The sequence below is a fragment of the Xyrauchen texanus genome, chromosome 21 (genome assembly GCF_025860055.1).
Source record: "Xyrauchen texanus isolate HMW12.3.18 chromosome 21, RBS_HiC_50CHRs, whole genome shotgun sequence".
Taxonomy (NCBI): Eukaryota; Metazoa; Chordata; class Actinopteri; order Cypriniformes; family Catostomidae; genus Xyrauchen; species Xyrauchen texanus.
In genome coordinates, this window is record NC_068296.1 from 22109592 (window position 1) to 22128538 (window position 18947).

The 18947-nt window shown below is 40.4% G+C and overlaps 1 protein-coding gene across 3 annotated transcripts in view; it reads left to right on the forward strand.

Annotated features, from left to right (window-relative positions):
* Nucleotides 1–18947, forward strand: part of LOC127661729 (cortactin-binding protein 2-like) — a 66509-nt gene that overhangs the window by 38988 nt on the left and 8574 nt on the right. For all 3 annotated transcript variants that reach the window (XM_052152576.1, XM_052152577.1, XM_052152578.1), the window contains exons 4-16: nucleotides 1797–3261; nucleotides 5546–5752; nucleotides 7503–7602; nucleotides 7780–7930; nucleotides 8297–8524; nucleotides 9674–9791; nucleotides 10225–10485; nucleotides 12209–12304; nucleotides 13686–13765; nucleotides 14516–14602; nucleotides 16517–16616; nucleotides 16828–16983; nucleotides 17091–17272. In XM_052152576.1, coding sequence (XP_052008536.1) covers nucleotides 1797–3261; nucleotides 5546–5752; nucleotides 7503–7602; nucleotides 7780–7930; nucleotides 8297–8524; nucleotides 9674–9791; nucleotides 10225–10485; nucleotides 12209–12304; nucleotides 13686–13765; nucleotides 14516–14602; nucleotides 16517–16616; nucleotides 16828–16983; nucleotides 17091–17272 — 3231 coding nt within the window. The remainder of the gene's footprint in view (nucleotides 1–1796; nucleotides 3262–5545; nucleotides 5753–7502; nucleotides 7603–7779; nucleotides 7931–8296; nucleotides 8525–9673; nucleotides 9792–10224; nucleotides 10486–12208; nucleotides 12305–13685; nucleotides 13766–14515; nucleotides 14603–16516; nucleotides 16617–16827; nucleotides 16984–17090; nucleotides 17273–18947) is intronic.

Genomic DNA, 18947 nt, shown 5'->3' on the forward strand with positions numbered 1-18947 from the left:
CATGATAAAAACGCTTGCCTTGATATTTAAATATACACAGGCATTCTTGTTCCAAGTGGCTCTGACCCATCACTGCACACCTCTTAAACACATCTGCAGACCAGATATCAAGTGTCCCCACCATCTCAGTGGTTTAAGTTATACACGATCAGCCACAACATTAAAACCACCTGCCTAATATTGTGTAGGTCCCCTTCGTGCTGCCAAAATAGCGGCAACCCGCATCTCAGAATAGCATTCTGAGATGTTCTACTTCTCACCACAGAAGTAGAAGAGCGGTTATCTGAGTTATCGTAGACTTTATCAGTTCGAACCAGTTTGGCCATTCTCTGTTGACCTCTCTCATCAACAAGGAGTTTCTGTCTGCAGAACTGCTGCTCACTGGATGTTTTTAGTTTTTGGCACCATTCAGAGTAAATTCTAGACACTGTTGTGCGTGAAAATCCCAGGAGATCAGCAGTTACAGAAATACTCAAACCAGCCCATTTGGCACCAATAATAATCCATGTGATTATCTAATTAGCCAATTGTGTGGCAGTAGTGCAGTAGAAAATCATGCAGATACGGATCAGGAGCTTCAGTTAATGTTAACATCAACCATCAGAATAGTGAAAAAATGTGATCTCAGTGATTTGGACCATGGCCTGATTGTTGGTATATTGTAGTGTACATTGTATATACTGTATTGGTTGCACAAATGATTATTTGTTACACATACTGTCTCTGACACTGAGAAGTCCTCTATTCCAAGAATAAACACTTGTGCTTGATTATTATGGTGACTGCTCTCATTGCATTTAAATTAAATGTAAAAACTCATACACACAGAGCAGTGGTATTTATTTATGAAAAGTATCATTTGCATATTATCACGCTGATTTCTGTGTTTTTCTTTGTCGTTTTTATTCAGAGGAAGTGATGCACATTATATTTAAATAAGGCCTGTATAATATTCTCCTATCTCTAACCCTTACTGTGAATAATAATGACTAGTTTTTGGTTTTGTTTCTGTTTGTCCTTGTAGTGCCACATGTAATGTCTTGTGTGTTTTCAATCAATGATGATAGTAGCTGGTCACTTCTAGGATATTCAATTACATTTTTGTGATTATATTAAAAGCAATTGATAATGTCAAATTGCTATCAAAAATGAGTAAAGGTATCAGCCCAGCCAGTATCTTGGCATATGTTTTTACTGAGTACTAATCCCCTTACCTACTTTACAGCAAAGGTACAGCAAATAAAGCCAGCAGCCCCCTATATTTATAAAACGTATTACACCCACTGAAAACACCAGCTAAGACCAGTATGAATTTCAATGCTGGTCCAGGCTGGTTTGTGCTGGTGTGGTGCTGGTCTTGTCATGCTGCTCAATAGCAAAACTACTTTTTTCAATGAAGCTGGTTGACCAAGGTTGTCTTGCTTGTTAAACTATTTAGGAAGCCTGGTGGGGACTCCAGCACCCCATGCCAGGGACTAGTATGCAAAACAGTACATATGCTCATGACCAGCCATGCTTGACTTTTCAGCGGGGGGGTGGAGCTTCACATTTAGACAAGGTTGATTTTAAGTAACCTCTGATTTGAGGAGGTAGTTTAGATACCATTCTATATATCTTGCAGGAAGTTTCATTCTATTAGATTGTAAAATATATATATATATATTTTTACTCTAATTGTATAAGGGACTGACTTGCCTATACTTACTTAACAATCATATATTTTATAAGTGTCTTGCTCTATGTGTGTTATCTGCTATCTGAGAGTCTCATGTTTGCCATGCTGCTGCTGTTTCTAGCTTGAGATGGAGAAACTGCAGCTACAGAGCCTGGAGCAGGAGCACAGGAAGCTGTCGGCTCAGCTAAAGGATGAACGAGAGAAAAACAAACACGTGGTGATGTCGCTGGTGCATGAATGCAAGCAGCTAGCTGCACGTGTAGTCGAAGAGAACCAGCGTTTCGAGGAGCTCTCATCCCGCACTGATCAGGATGGCCGCTCTATGGGACGACTGGAAGAGGAGCTAGCGAAAGAGCGCCGTCGTAGCCAACAGATGGAGGCAGAGATGGAGAAACAGCTGGCAGAGTTTGACACAGAGCGAGAGCAGCTACGTGCCAGGCTTAGCCGTGAAGAGATGCGTTCCACAGAGCTGCGGGCTGAAAGCGAAAGTCTATGCCAGCAGGTTGAGCAGCTAAGAACTGAGCGATGCAAAGATGCCCCACCACTGCCTTCTGATATCACAGCTTCTGCACCTGTCCCTGCCCCAGTTAAACCCAAGACTATGACATCTGTGGCTGTGGGCCCTGATGCAGCCGTCTGCAAAACTGCCTCCTCTCAGACAGACCTTCCACTGGAAAATGAAGGGTCTAAGAAGGTGCCACTCACCATCCCTGTCAAGCCTACGGGTACCAACTATGCTAGCTTGAACCTCCCTAAGACTCCCAGTGCTGGACGGGGGACACACCATGGGAGCTCTCAGGCAGAAAATGGTGGTGAGGGCCAAATGGTTCCACATGGTTCACACTCACCTGGCATGTCTGCTACCTTGCCGACTGGGGTCAGCCCCCGTGTCCAGGCGGCTCGTTACAAATTCCAGCCCTCTGCCTCGGAGCAGGACCAAAATGGAACAGCAAACCAGAGCCCCCCTTCACGGGACCTGTCCCCTACAAATAGAGATAACTTTGCTGCCAAGCAGCAGGCACGCCACACTGTCACACAGGTTCTTTCCCGTTTCACAAGCCCACCAGCAGGGGGTCCCCCTGCAGTTCTTCGGCCTGGTCTGCCACACTCTGCATCTGAGGGGGGGCCCTTCCCAGGGCGTTTAGGCCACCCTCAGATTGGCCTTAAATCCCCAACTGTGGCACGCATCGACAGGGGTAATCCACCCCCCATTCCACCCAAAAAACCAGGACTATCCCAGACACCATCCCCTCCTCACCCACCAATCAAAGTGGTAGGTGAATCCAACAGGCCCCCTGGAACAGGACTGGGGGCGGGCCTTGCCAAATCAACTGCCACCCCTCAGCTTTCACCAAAGCCCTCCTTAGATTTGGGCAGTACAGTTCCAGCCTTGACTGCGTCACAGGTGGGTGCATCCTCCACTGGCTGGTCGTGGGGGCCACAGCCGACAGCAGCATGTGTGAAGTGTCCCCCTGTCACCAGCTCCTCCACCACAGCTACCATTGTCAGTAGCCCCTCCATAAACCCTGATTGTGTTCCGTCCCATAGCCCCCAGCACCCAGGCAGCCCCCTGGCAGCAGCATCAGGTAAAAGGGTGCTTTGTTCTTCACCCTTGCTTTAACTGCTTCTCCTCTCTACTCCCCTCCTTTTTCATACCTGATGGATTTCCCTGTAAGTCTTTTCAGAGGAGGACATAGATTGGAGTAACCAAGAGAGGAGTATTTATACTCAAGTAGGTTTACCTACAGGTAGAAACACCACAATGTAGTATTGAAAAAACAATAAGTTCAGACCAAGATTTTATGATTCATAAAGGCACCTATCTATGTCAGAACAGTTTCTTATCTTCACCAAAGCACTTTCAGTTCTGAACAGGTGAGGTTGACATATTGGCCCCCTCTTGAAAAAGTGGGTCTCAAGGGGTCTTTCCTGTAACCCACTCTTTTCTGAAGCTGATGCCAGAGGCTGCTCTCTCCCTTTCCACCCCTTCACATACAGCATGGTTTTGCTTTTGTTCTAGCTCTAACCAGTTTACCAAAGTGTTTTAAACTAACCATTCCAGCATGTTCATGCCACCACCTGTCTCTTTGTTTCATCTAGTGAAATAAAGCCATACTTGTGAATGTATGGTTGTTCCCTGCACCCGTAAATGAAATTTCTTTCCATGATCTCACTTCAGTTCCCAAAGAACTAAACAAATGTAATTGTATTTGTCATGAAATTGGACTTTCTTATCCATGTCTCTCTGCATTGGTTCTGCACAGTAGCTTTTATCTCTATTTCTATGATACAACACAGATTATGGTTTGGTTGAAGTGAGAATGATTATCTTTACTGTAATAGGCTAGTTCCAAAATTCAAATATGGTTATCTCTGCTGAACATAAACCGCTTAAACCAGCCTGGCCAGGCTGATGTTAAAATAGTCTATTTGATCTCCTAACCTGGCGAAGCTGGCCTTCAGATATTCTTCCAGCCTAAACAGCTGACAAGTGCCCAAAACGACTCTAAACCCATAAAAAAATAGACTGGCCTAATGAGCCTGGCCGAACTGGGAGACCGTTTAACCATCCTTAGGCTGGTGTTTTTCAGCACGGTGTACATTTACGTAGAGTGACATTGGCCTGTAAGCTAAACATATAAAGAGACCGCTCCAATTAAAGTTACAGTTTCCCCTTGGAAACAATGTCAGAAGCTTTTGAGTTCTCTCACATTTTGAAATACCACCCTGTCTCTGCAGGCCTCTCCATAGCTCTTTGAGAGCACCAGAGAAAAGCAACAGTAATCACCATTGAAAGCAGAGCAAGTATTCCACCAGAATATTCCTCCTCACTGTCATTAGAGACTAATCCACAGGGTAGCTCTAAGAAACGTCGGTAGCTAGCTGTCATTGCTAATGCCCCTGAAATGCTAAAAATTAGAACTTTTCTTCCTCTCTTTGCAGCCACTCAGCTATAGCTGTTCTCTGAGGCTCCTCTGCTCTCTCTGCCATCCGTTTTAATCCAGAAAGGACACACAAAATAATCTTATGCTTTCAACTGAACCTTCATGAAACTGCCTCACATTTCTCTTTATATTTCTATCTTTCTCACTCCTACCCCTTCAACTAACAGACAGACTTAGAGAATCCCTAGAGACAAAGCTATTTACAAACATGCCTTGAGCGTTAGTACTTCGATATTAGAGTAGTTCCATCCACACTGCAAGAACACAAGGTTCTTATATTCTGTTATCACATAGGTACCAATTTACCCATAGCATTCCATGTTCAAATTTCATCTGTTTCTCTGCTATAGTTGCCATCTTTCTAATGCTGTTTAATTGATGTCTGTCACAAAATCAGCTCCATGTTTAGAATGTTTTGGTTTTACTGACACAATTTATGATGTGTGACTTCATTTAATGTTCTGTAAACAGCCTGCTACCTGATTTGATTTACTATTTATATATTTATTATATTTTTTGTAGTTTTTGGCTGACCTAAAAACAGATGAATTGACTTCAAAATTATCTGATTAGAAGGATAGAGAATGTGGATTGCAGATACACTTTAGAATAACTCATTTCTAATGTTGTGCCAAAATGTGTATTTTACATAAACATTTACCCTTTGTTTTTAACGAATTTGGCTTACTGTAGTTTTCTCTAACACAAGTTTTATATATTCTTCTCTCTGGAGCAAAATTAGATTTTTGAACTACAAAATACTTGCTCCAGTCAGCAATGCTCCACTGGTAGTTGGCTAAATATTTTATCTATCATGAAAAATGTAGTCATTCTTCTTGGTAAATGTTTTGGTTCAGGGAGCACATTTTGACACAATGCAAGTAACCTGCCTCACTAGTTACTGCTGTTGCTTGAACCCTCCCAGGCTGGTGTCCCTCCATAGTCCCCTCGCTAACCTGTGGTGACCCCGTCCCCCTGGATGACGGGCAAACCCTTCTCCTCCAAGCTGCTTCCCAGGGAAATGTCACTTTATTGTCTATGCTGCTTAACCAAGATCCACTATTGGATATTCATCACCACCAACATGAATTAACCTCTGCCTTGATCTCTGCTGCTCTGAATGGACACACAGGTATGTTCTGTGAAGATTAGCATTTTTATGCATAGGAACGATTGAGACTTGCTAGCCTTGTGGTGCTTTAGCAGCTCATAGACTGTCTCAGTTGATATAGTTTTACTTTGTCTAAGTAGGGATTAGGTAGTGAAAGTTTTCCTATAGATATTAATTGTACATCATCACAATGTACAATGTATATATATTTACTGTAAACACACCAATGTGGCATTCAACTGATCATAAAATATAGTCAGGACATTGCTGATTTAAAAAAAAACAGCACCATCACTATTTGAAAAAAGTCATTTTTATTCATTTCATCAAATCTAGACAGACCCCATTTCCTGCAGCCATCACTCCAATACCTTGAGTAATCATGCTACATTGCTAATTTGGTACTAGAAAATCACTTGCCATTGTATCACACACAGTTGAAAGCTATTTGGTTTGTTAATTGAAGCTTAACATTGTCTTTGTGTTTGTTTTTGAGTTGCCACAGTATGCAATAGACTGGCATGTCTTAAGGTCAATATTAGGTCAAAAATGGCAAAAAAATAGAAATTCATCAGTCAATCATTGTTTTGAGGAATGAAGGTTAGAGTGGACAAAGAAACACAGGCATTGGACAACAGATAATTGGAAAAGAGTTTTATGGCTCTTAAACCAATGGGTTTAAAGCTTAAACCAATGTAAGGTGCGTGAAAAGTGCTGGACAAGACAGCCACATCTATGGCAAGTGCTACAGGAAGCTTGGGGTGAAATGTCACCTGAGTATCTGAACAAACAGACAGCTAGAATGGCAAGGATCAGCAAAGCTGTCATTGCTGCACATGGAGGATTTTTTTTATTAGAACTCTTTGAAGTAGTTTAAGTTGCTTGAATGTTGTTCTGAACATTTATTTTTTATTTATTTTTTCAAATTGTTATTAATGTCCTGACTGGACATTGTGATCCGTTCAATTCCACTTTGGTGAATAAAAGTAACAATTTCTTCCATAAGAGCAAAGTCTGTACATTATTCCAAACTTTTGGCCACCTGTGTGTGTGTGTGTGTGTGTGTGTGTGTGTGTGTGTGTGTGTGTGTGTGTGTGTGTGTGTGTGTGTGTGTGTGTGTGTGTGTGTGTGTGTGTGTGTGAGCGTGTATTTATCACTTTGTGGGGACCAAATGTCCCCATAAGGATAGTAAAACCCGAAATGTTTGACCTTGTGGGGACATTTTGTCGGTCCCCATGAGGAAAACAGCTTATAAATCATACTAAATTATGTTTTTTGAAAATGTAAAAATGCAGAAAGTTTTCTGTGAGGGTTAGGTTTAGGGGTAGGGTTAGGTTTAGGGGATAGAATATAAAGTTTGTACAGTATAAAAACCATTATGTCTATGGAAAGTCCCCATAAAACATGGAAACACAACATGTGTGTGTGTGTGTGTGTGTGTGTGTGTGTGTGTGTGTGTGTGTGTGTGTGTGTGTGTGTATATCAGTTGAAATCAGAAGTTTACATACACCTTAGCCAAATACATTTAAATGTGAAATGTCAGAATAATAGTAGAGGGAATGATTTTATTTCAGGCTTTATTTCATTCATCCCATTCCCAGTGGGTCAGAAGTTTACATACACTTTATATATATATATACATACATACATACATACACACTGTGTATATATATATATATATATATATATATATATATATATATATATATATATATATATATATATATGTATGTATTATGTATGTAATAATTGATTTTCGTCTCTTCTGCAGACTGCTTAAAACTACTGCTAACTTCAGGGGTGTCTGCTGATGCTACCGATGAAGCAAGATTCACGCCATTACATGCTGCTGCTGAAAATGGTCACCATGGGTAAGTCCCTATACCTCTGTCCCAGTTCCTGCTCATTTCTATTGTGAAAATAAAATTGCAGTGACAATTTCGCACACCATGTGTCTCCCATATACTGTATAATATCCATTCAAGTTTGTGTCTCTTATATATTGCTCTATGCAACTGTAACAATCTCAGCTGTGCTCTCTTTGGAAGGTGTGTAAGAGCTCTTGTCAAGTGTGGAGCTGATGTGGAGAGAGAGTGTTCTCGTGGAAGGACCCCTCTGTTCCTGGCTTGTGAACGGGGACATGTAGAGTGTGTGAAAGTTTTGCTGGATGCAGGGGCAGACCGGTCACACGTTACGACTGTGAGTTCTCAGTCACAAACTAACACCAGTGTCTCTAAAATGTCTATTATGTTCTGCGCTTTGAACAAGTTAGGAAATACTGCCCCTCCTGTCATCTCTATGGTTATCTTTATAGTTGTGCGTGGTATTTTGCTGTCTGTGTGTTCCTTGTAATTGTGGTGCCTATTTTAGTAACACTTAATTAAGGCCTGGATGTTTTTTCAGTTTGCTCCAATTTACTTGGCTGAAAAAAGGCCTGAATATCCTGGGAAATTCTGAAGGTCTAAATTAAAATGGTTTTCTATTACATTTGCTGGTTGGTTTATCTTGTGTGCATATGTATATTTGTGATCTGCGTTTGTGCACTGATGTGTTTATTGATCACAGGACAGCTGCACAGCTCTGCATGCTGCAGTCAGTTCAGGTAACGTGGGTCCTCTGAAGCTCCTGCTACACCACCCCTCTCCTGAACCAGAGCTGGGTCACCCTGCCTCTCCTTCAGGCCCCAACCAAGAGCTCTCACACCATGCCACGGCCAAGGCCAGCCACATCCTCAACCACAGTAACCAGGATGGCTGGACTGCTGCTCATATTGCTGCATCCAGGGGCTACAAGGTGACAGATGTTTAACGAGCACATTCACCTGTCTTAAACGCGCATCTAAAGCCTAAGGACTTTTACGTTTTTGCAGCGGTTGTGTATTCGCAGCTGGTAATGCTAGATTTGACATTTTTCACGAATCGCACAAACTCGCATCACAAATTACTTTTTTTAATTTCCAGAGGGCAACCACTGAGGCCAAAAATGATCTAACGATGATCTTACGTGATCAACATCACCATTGAAGATCTAACGGGATGAATGGTTCCCTGTCTCGCCACCTAAGTGCTAACTGAACACAGTAACTTGGTCGACTTAAATCAGCCGTTAATAAGCTTGAATATTGAATATGCCATATTATTTACTGTACGTGGACTAATATTTTAAGAAGTAATTTAGCAATAATTTAATTTATTCTATATAATAATTTAATATTTTAATCAACATTAATAATTGCAATTACAATATCAAGGGCAATAATTTACAATTATGATTTTTGCTATAATCGTGCAGCCCTATATATATATATATATATATATATATATATATATATATATATATATATATATATATATGATACAAAGGAAGTTGTTCCTTGTGTTTAAACGGTGCTTGTTTAACAAAAACCAGAGTAGATTATTTTCGCAGTTGTAGTTATTACGTCATATATTCGGGTACAGTACATACTCTGACAGTATGCAATTTTGGAAGCAGGGTAAATGTATGTATTTAGCTGATGGTCCTAAAAGTTGCACTTAAAGGGATAGTTCACCCAGAATAGAAATTCTGTCATCATTTACTCACCCTCAGTTCGTTCCAGACCCGTATGACTTTTTCCATGGAAACAAAAGAGAATGTTATTTTTAAGGACCGACAGCCTCAGTCGACATTTACTTTAATTGTATGGAAAATATACAGTATGCAATAAAAGTGAATGGTGACTGAGGCTGTCATTCCTTAACATTCTGCCTAACATCTCCTTTTGTGTTTCATGGAAGAAAAAAAGTCTCACTGGTAGGGAACAACATAAGGGAGTATCGCAGAATTTTCACTCTAATGCATTCAAAGAACTATGAAACATTTCATTTTTTGTTTGTTTGACACTTAAGACAAACAAAAGAACAGATTAGCAGCTTGCATGCTCACACATATTATGGTTTTCAGAAATGCCTGGAGGTTTTATGTAACCACAGTCAACAGGACATGGAGAAGATGGACAAATGCAATCGCACCATACATGATGTTGCCACAGATGACTGCAAAGACCTACTTGAAAACCTGGGTGAGTATAGCTTGAGAGAGGGAGACTTCTAGCTCTTTGTGTGTCTTTGTACAATTTCACTCGATTGCCATTGCTGGAGAACACCAACCTTCAAATGGAGAAGTTAAAGGGATCGTTCACCCCAAAATTTTGACATTATTAACTCACCCTTGTGTTGTTCCAAACCCATGTGACTTTTCTTATGTGGAACTCAAAATGAGATCTTACGCAGAATCTTAACTTCAGTCACTTCACTTTCATTAATCAAAAACATCTTCCGTGGAACACAGAGCTAGAAAGAATCTTGTATAGGTTTGGAACAACATGACGGTGAGTGAATGATGACAGAATTTACATTTTTAAGTGAGCCAAATACTGCTTAAATACTGCTTACAAAGCATTACAATCATGACAAAGCCTTCCCTTTTAACCTGTGCTTTCTACCCTACCTCAGACTGGTACAGAGTGGTTGTACAGGTGCAGATGGGCTCACTGGAGCATCTTTGCCCCGTGGATCTCCTGGAGGATGGCTCCACTGTTGGCAAAGTGAAAATTCACCGCCAAGCCAGCTGGGAGGAGTTGGCGGGGAACTTGAGTCACCTGCTGACCAATCACCTCCAGCGAGTTTGTGGGACCTGGGAGGTGCAGGAAGGGCGGGGCACAGCAGATGCTCCTTTGGGACTGTCTGCTGACAGCATGGCTTCTGTAATTATAGGTAAACACATCCACAATAGTAAGGCACTTTGCCTTATTGTCTCAGATACTCCGCTTTAAACCTTTCCATAAGTTGCACAATTGCAAGGTTGGTACTTTACCTGTTTTTAGTACTGAGTCAGTTTTTGTATTATGTAATTGGCCATTCAAACAGGGCATATTTTTGCATCCATTTACTCTATTTTTAATTGTGTAAGTTTTTTAAATATGTGCTTGATGAATGTTTTTGACCGTTGTGCCAAATCTCACCGTTTTACTTTTCAGCGTCTTGACCATGAGCGGTGTGTTTTTTTTAAATAAATGTAACTTGTAAAGTGTGTCTCGACACCTGCATTCTGTTCCGTTTTTTCTGCTGCTTCTAATTTAGTGCATTATGTCTGAACGCCCCCTAACTGGGAATTCTACAACTTGATTGTAATAATATAGAGTTAATTCAGATGATTTTAGCATATTATTGCTTTTATTCCCCTTATTATTTGCTTTAAAGGGCATTTGCTATAAGGGCTGATATTTCAGGGTGAATCTCATGAAAAGTCACAATTCAAAGTCATTTGCATTGTGACATTATTGTTATGACAATTAAACGCTATAAAAATCTTAATGTACCTAAAATAGGATTCATTGTCTTCATGCAAAATATGATTTCTTATTTGTTTTCTTCTTTTGATTTTGGGCTGAAAAATGACCTGGATGTGAGATTCACCCACCATGTATGAATAAACAGTGAAGGCACCATGATAATTTCAAAGTAAAATTATAAACATTTGAAAGACCGTTTGCAACCTGCTGACGAAAGGCACGTTTGCAGCGGCTATTCTTGGATGACCCCAGCCTTCTGAACAGCTGCTGTGCTTCCTGAATTGTCCGTGGTCACTATTCAAGTTTTAATTTTCCCACCTCAGCAATTTCAAACTTCCGTTGTCATAGATGCAAGAAAAAAGAGACCAGCAATGACATGATATAGCCTTCTGTATCATTAAATATATCTGATATATCCAGCACTAATATGATTTATGATATGAAACTTCTGAATATAGAAAGCTACTTCGAGCTCTCTGTGTAGGAGGCTAAACCACACACACTCCCACACACACACATACAAATGTGCTATTATTTACTTATGTAGGCTCTTCAGTAGTTATTCTGACTCTGGTGCGACTGAGTGACTTTAAAATGGCTCTTGTCTTGGGAGTTGTCCAACGCCACACTGGGCCAAGTAGGGAAGGACGTGGGAGAGGGGCTTAACTGAGCTTGGCTCGACCCGAGGGTTGTCATGCGGGGCGGCTGAAAATAAACTAGCCTTTTCCAAGTTCACACAAATCTCTTTCACACCCCTCTGGCCTTCTCCCTCTCTCTTTTACACTCTTTCTTTCACCACTTCTTTTTTTTTTTGTTTATTCTCAACTCATCCCTCAAGACAAGGTGTTTTCAAACACCAATAGCAGATGTTAAAATGAAATGATTTCGCCCACAGAGAGCAGCGTGATGAGTATTTGATATTCCAGACAGAGCATATGAGACAGACTGACAGACAGGAAAGAGAGAACGAGAGGATTTGTTGGAGAAAGTAGACATACTAGATGCACACTGCTTCCTTATCTTTAAAGATTACATTTCTATCTTTCACCATCAGCAGACACATTAATTTAGCAGCTCTTGACAGGTTGAATGTACTAAATATCTTCATGTTTTTAAACAGCGTTTTTTGTATGTGTGTATTTCAGGTGATGCCATATGGTTGCCGGGGCAGGAGTTAGCCCAGTCTCCTTGGGACCTTGTTCGTAAGCGCCTGAGTCAACGCATTACCATACGTCTTAAAGGTGGGATTTGCGACTATTTCTTAACTAATTAACTACTGTACGGTATACTTATATTAATATTAGTGCTGTCAGTCGATTACAATTTTTATTGCAATTAATCGTATCATTTTGAATATTGCATATAATTGCAGGTTTTGAAAGTGCTGAAATTTTATGCTATATTTAATTATTTTCTTGTGAACATTTATTTATTTCCATCTTAGGAAGAAAAAAAAAACAATATGTAGCAATATTGTCATTTATTAACATTTTACAAACAAAGCCTTCCTCAATATTTAAATAAAAATGCACTCAAATATCACCAATTCAAGTAACATTAAACGTTTCCCAAAGTCTAAGTGGGTGTTTAACTAATTGAAAGAACTAGTCCCCACATACATTGCATATTCATTGCAATAGGCATTAAATCTCTTAAACTCTCATCCTCCACAATATTAATCTGCCAGTAGTCTGTGGCTATCCGCTTTCCTACAGCAATCCTGAAACTGCATTCATGATTCGACTCAGGGCGGCAATGCCAGTGTCGAGTGCCGCTTTGAACTCACCATGCACCTTACATAGGCTGAAAAATACTTAATTTCTATCATAAATCACACCTGGGCTTGTGTTGTGCATCAAATAACGCTAAGAGGTACCTATTCCATAATTTTATCACTGAAAGAGTAGCGCTGTCAGAGATTTTTTATTTAATAACAACCTCTATCATAGGAGAGAGCGTATCAGTCAACTAGCGTGTTAAGACCGTACCGCCCATATAATGTCTATGGGACCACCGCGTTATGCTGTTTTATGCTAAGCTTGTAGTCTCTGACACTGTGGTGTGTGCGTCAGTGTAATGACTCCGGACGGACACATTACAAAGGTTCCACCCTTCACACCAGTGTTTATGCTGTATTAACGATAAATGCTTTAATCGCGTTTAAGAAAAATGTAACACAACATTTTTATCACATGCGTTAACGCGCTAATTCTTACAGCTCTAATGAAAATACATACAATACAATGTACTTATTGTGAAACTACATATGGTTCTGCAAAATTCTCCAAAAATTCACATTTGCTGCTACTGAGGTTGAGATTCGGGTAGGATTTGGATTAGGGTTAGGTTTAGGGTTAGGGGAAAGGTTAACAGTGTAAATACAAATGCATTTCCATGCTTTAATGAATAGCCTGGCTGTGATCCCTGTCATCACATGATGCTGATCTTTAGCTGGGTTTAAGAATATTCCATCTCATGCAACTGCACGTTAAAACAACTTCTTAAAACCCTTGCTCAAGTCCATTTCACACAGCTCTATTGATCTCTGTGTGTTGTGCTCTTTGATATGCTGTGCATGCTTGATATATGGCTCATGGCTGCTGTGATTTTGCTCTCTGTCAGGCCTGTCAGAGTGCTCTCTGGATAAGATGACGTACGACTCCCTGATTCCTCTACAGCTGCTGCAGAACTACGTCCGCCTGGTACACTGACGCACTCAAGCATTTTTTTTAGCAATGCTAAACTGTTACAGTTTCTGTTAAATTGGGGGACTTTTTGGTGAAAGGGATAGTTCACTCCAAAAAGAAAATTCTGTAACCACTTACTCTCCCTCATTTCATTCCAAACCTGTATGACTTTATTTCTTCCTTGTCACACAACGAGAAATTATGTTTGCTCTTTTCTATGCACTTACAATGAATTGTGACTGAAGCTTTCAAGCTTCAAAAAGGATGCAAAAACACAATTAAAGTATATTCCCTATCTAACGATCCCTTTTAAGAAACAGATCAAAAAGTCATAATTTGCTGGTTATATTCACCAATTCATGAAAAATCATTCAGACCAGTTTTGTGAATTGTTTGAAAAGTTTAATTGAAAATAATTGTTTGTTCATGAATCAAATTTGTTACTGATGTTTACTTATACTGTAGGATCAAAACAACATTTTGTGAGCCATTGCCACAAGTTTGACAATACTAATTAGATAATATTTTTGTTTTAAAATGTTGTAATAGAAGCTACATGCACTGCAATAGCCAGTAATTTGAGGTAACAAAAAAAGACACTTGAGTAATCAAGCTTGCATAAAGGTATGCGTACTGTAAATAAAATATTTGGCTTGGCTTCAAATTAACCTATTCCTGATAAATAATACATGTGCCTATTGTTCATGATTTTTACCAGTGGTATGTCTTGAAGGACTTTTGCTGGTTGTTTTTGATCATGGTCAGGTGGAGCAATACCATAATGTTATCTTCCATGGGCTGGAGGGATGTTTTCAGGAGTACATAGCCAACCAGATCTCTCATTATATTAAGGTAAGAGAAGACCTAACATCAAACTGCTGTTTTACATATTAGTGTTCAAACTTTTTTTAGATTCAGTTCTTTTGATAGGTTTTTAAACTTTACATTTAAGAGTGACGATCTTAGGCTACATCCACATTAATTTTTCAAAATACATTTGAAAAAGGCAGTTTTCGAAACACTCTACATCTACAGTGCCATTTTCAAGCATTTTCCAAAAGTTGCTTGCTCGCAGTGAAACATATGAACAATCACCGTTCCATGTTCGGTCTGAAACGCAATTGTCCACATGTTCCATTGCCGGACAGTAATTCCGAGTAAACTTTGCGTTGTCTTTGAAGCAATTGATTGTGATGGTTGTACAAAGTAACATTTATCTTTAACAATGTTATCTTTTTGGATAGCTGGCACAACAATGCTGCTACAACATGGGCCACCATCTTGATTGATTTGGGTTGAATGGATCACATGACCTGGTGGCTCAGCGGTTAAGGCTCTGGGATACTGACCGAAAGGTTGGGGGTTCAAGCCCCAACTACCAAGACACCACTGTTGGGCCCTTGAGCAAGGCCCTTGACCCTATCAGCTCCAGGGGCGCTGTTTCATGGCTGAACCTGCGCTCTGACCCCAGCTTAGTTGGGATATGCGAAAACAACTGCATTTCATTGGCTCTGTACCTGTACTCTGCACAATGACAATAAAGTTGAATCTTAATCTTTCCCTGTCCATACTACAACAAAATGTAGAGAAAAGATTTCATTCAAATGAAAATGTTTTAGTGTGGACGTGGCCTTAGGAGGTTACACTACCATACATATAAGAGTTTCATACATAAAAGGTAACATTTGTCAACATAAACTTTGATGTTAGCTTGACAAAGCCTGGCCTTAAAGTTCAAAAATAGTTTTTAAAGCTTGAGAGAGAGAGCAAGAGAATTAAAGCAGGCCATATGTGGGTTTGTTTACGCTTGAATATTTTGACAGTTGAGTTTGAATAGTCTTGGCTCATTTGAACATTCCATCAATGTAATTCTATGAGATTTTCCAGATTTTTGATTGTCTGCTGTGCAGAACCCATAATGTTGATAATTTAGAAAAGAGACAGCAACCCGAGTCAGAGCATTCTGAAGGCTTGTGCAGAGTTTGGTGGATGCAGCTTGAAGCACTTGGATGTTGCAATTGATAATTTATTTTGCCTTGTATTAGGGATTTTTAAAAAACCTCAACCATGTTTGTATAATAAAAGTATGTTGGCTTTGTCGAGCCATGGATACAAAAGTGCAATCTTGTAGTAAAGAAAGAAATTGTAATACAGAGTATAATCTTTAAATAAGTGAAACTGCACACATACCCCATTTTACTTATAATGTGATGTATTTCTGAATGGAAAAATATAGAAAGAAATATAGGACAAGACTTGATTTTATCCATCTGGAAATTATTGGATTGTGAAAAGTGCATTGATGAATCATGCATAATACAACTAGGAATATGTATTAAGAAAGTTAATAAGTTGTGATTTGTGATTTCATATTGACTTTTAGTAAGTGTCACAACTTTAAAGACTGAAAATAATCCAGTCAGGTTTCCTACGCAAACAATTGGCCCAGTTGCTATGTTGGGTAGAGTCACATGGGGTAACCTCCTCTTGGTCGCTATAATGTGATTAACTGGAGGCGACTGAGATTCGTCCTCTGCCACCAGGACTGAGGCGAGTCCCTATGCCACCACAAGGACTTAGAGCGGACTGGGAAAATTGGGGAGAAAAGGGAAGGAAAAAAAGCCTGAAAATAATATTCTAGTCAAAGTTAAACATTTAAATAGCAGTCATGAGATTGTGTCAAAAGGATTTTTGAATTACTAGTGTGTTTTAGTTTGCCTGGTGTACTGTGGATGTTTATGGTGCACCTGTTGTGTCTACTTGCAGCACAGACATGAGACCCACGGGATTGACTGTGATGTCGTCAGGGTGGAGATGGATGAGAGTTTATCAAAAGAGCACCTGCTGGAGATCTTGATCAACTGTGGTAAGAGCCTCTCCACCCTCTTCAATTATGTGGAGTCGTTTGTATGAGAGAATCACATTTCACGGGTGATGATGTGAACAGAGAAAAGGAACAGAGAAAGCCTTATTGCTTAAACTATTCATGATTCTGTGCATATGATGTATTTAGAAAGAGAAGATCCCTTGAATTTTACTGGTGTGTTTGGTATTGACTCAGTTGTGTTGTGTATCAGGTTTCCTGGTGTCTTTGCATGATGGAAGCACAAGGCGATGTGTGGTGGTGGTCCTGGAGGGTCTGGAAAGGGCCCATTCTCTCAGCCACATACTTGGAGATCTGTGTGAGGCCCTGGAGAACCGAGGATCTGTCTATACTTTTTCCCTCAACCATGGTGAGACTCCCATGCATTCATATTTTATGTAGTGGAGCTGAAACCTTTCAGTAAATTTTCAATACTTCAGATTGAGGTGACTTATTTCTCCTTGTGTTGATGTGCAGGTCACGATGGGCTTTACTACTTCCGAGAAGGATTTTTTTTTATTGGCACGCTGGCCAAGCCACGCCTCCAGGGAACTGAGCTACGATTACAGCAGCACTTCCGTTGGGTTCAGCTGCGCTGGGACACAGAGCCCCTTAATGGCATGCTGGGACGTCATCTCCGCAGAAAACTACTCCACAAGGTCAGCACTGCTCATTATTTAATGATCCACAGGGAAGAACACTGGACAACCAGAATTTGAATAAACATTCAGAGAGCTCTGACAACATTGAATGGCTGCATAACAATATGGATGTTAGTTAATTCATGGCTCAACAATAAGGATTTTTTTTCTACTGGCCCAGTAATATTGCTGATATTTTTTACTCAACGCCCCAATATATATATGTGTGTGTGTGTGTGTGTGTGTGTGTGTGTGTGTGTATACACACACACACACACACATATATATATATATATACACAGTGGGTACGGAAAGTATTCAGACCCCCTTAAATTTTTCACTCTTTGTTATATTGCAGCCATTTGCTAAAATCATTTAATTCATTTTTTTTCCTCATTATTGTACACACAGCACCCCATATTGACAGAAAAACACAGAATTGTTGACATTTTTGCACATTTATTAAAAAATAAAAACTGAAATATCACATGGTCCTAAGTATTCAGACCCTTTGCTGTGAAACTCATATATTTAACTCAGGTGCTGTCCATTTCTTCTGATCATCCTTGAGATGGTTCTACACCTTCAATTGAGTCCAGCTGTGTTTGATTATACTGATTGGACTTGATTAGGAAAGCTACACACCTGTCTATATAAGACCTTACAGCTCACAGTGCATGTCAGAGCAAATGAGAATCATGAGGTCAAAGGAACTGCCTGAAGAGCTCAGAGACAGAATTGTGGCAAGGCACAGATCTGGCCAAGGTTACAAAAAAATTTCTGCTGCCCTTAAGGTTCATAAGAGCACAGTGACCTCCATAATCCTTAAATGGAAGACGTTTGGGATGACCAGAACCCTTCCTAGAGCTGGCCGTCCGGCCAAACAGAGCTATCGGGGGAGAAGAGCCTTGGTGAGAGAGGTAAAGAAGAACCCAAAGATCACTGTGGCTGAGCTCCAGAGATGCAGTCCGGAGATGGGAGAAAGTTGTAGTAAGTCAACCATCACTGGAGCCATCCACCAGTTGGGGCTTTATGGCAGAGTGGCCCGACGGAAGCCTCTCCTCAGTGCAAGACACATGAAAACCTGCATGGAGTTTGCTAAAAAAAACACCTGAAGGACTCCAAGATGGTGATAAATAAGATTCTCTGGTCTGATGAGACCAAGATAGAACTTTTTGGCCTTAATTCTAAGCGGTATATGTGGAGAAAACCAGGCACTGCTCATCACCTGTCCAATACAGTCTCAACAGTGAAGCATGGTGGTGGCAGCATCATGCTGTGGGGGTGTTTTTCAGCTGCAGGGACAGGACGACTGGTTGCAATTGAGGGAAAGATGAATGCGGCCAAGTATAGGGATATCCTGGACGAAAAACCTTCTCCAGAGTGCTCTGGACCTCAGACTGGGCCGAAGGTTTACCTTCCAACAAGACAATGACCCTAAGCACACCGCTAAAATAACGAAGGAGTGGCTTCACAACAACTCCGTGACTGTTCTTGAATGGCCCAGCCAGAGCCCTGACTTAAACCCAATTGAGCATCTCTGGAGAGACCTGAAAATGGCTGTCCACCATCCAACCTGACAGAACTGGAGAGGATCTGCAAGGAGGAATGGCAGAGGATACCCAAATCCAGATGTGAAAAACTTGTTGCATCTTTCCCAAAAAGACTCATGGCTGTATTAGATCAAAAGGGT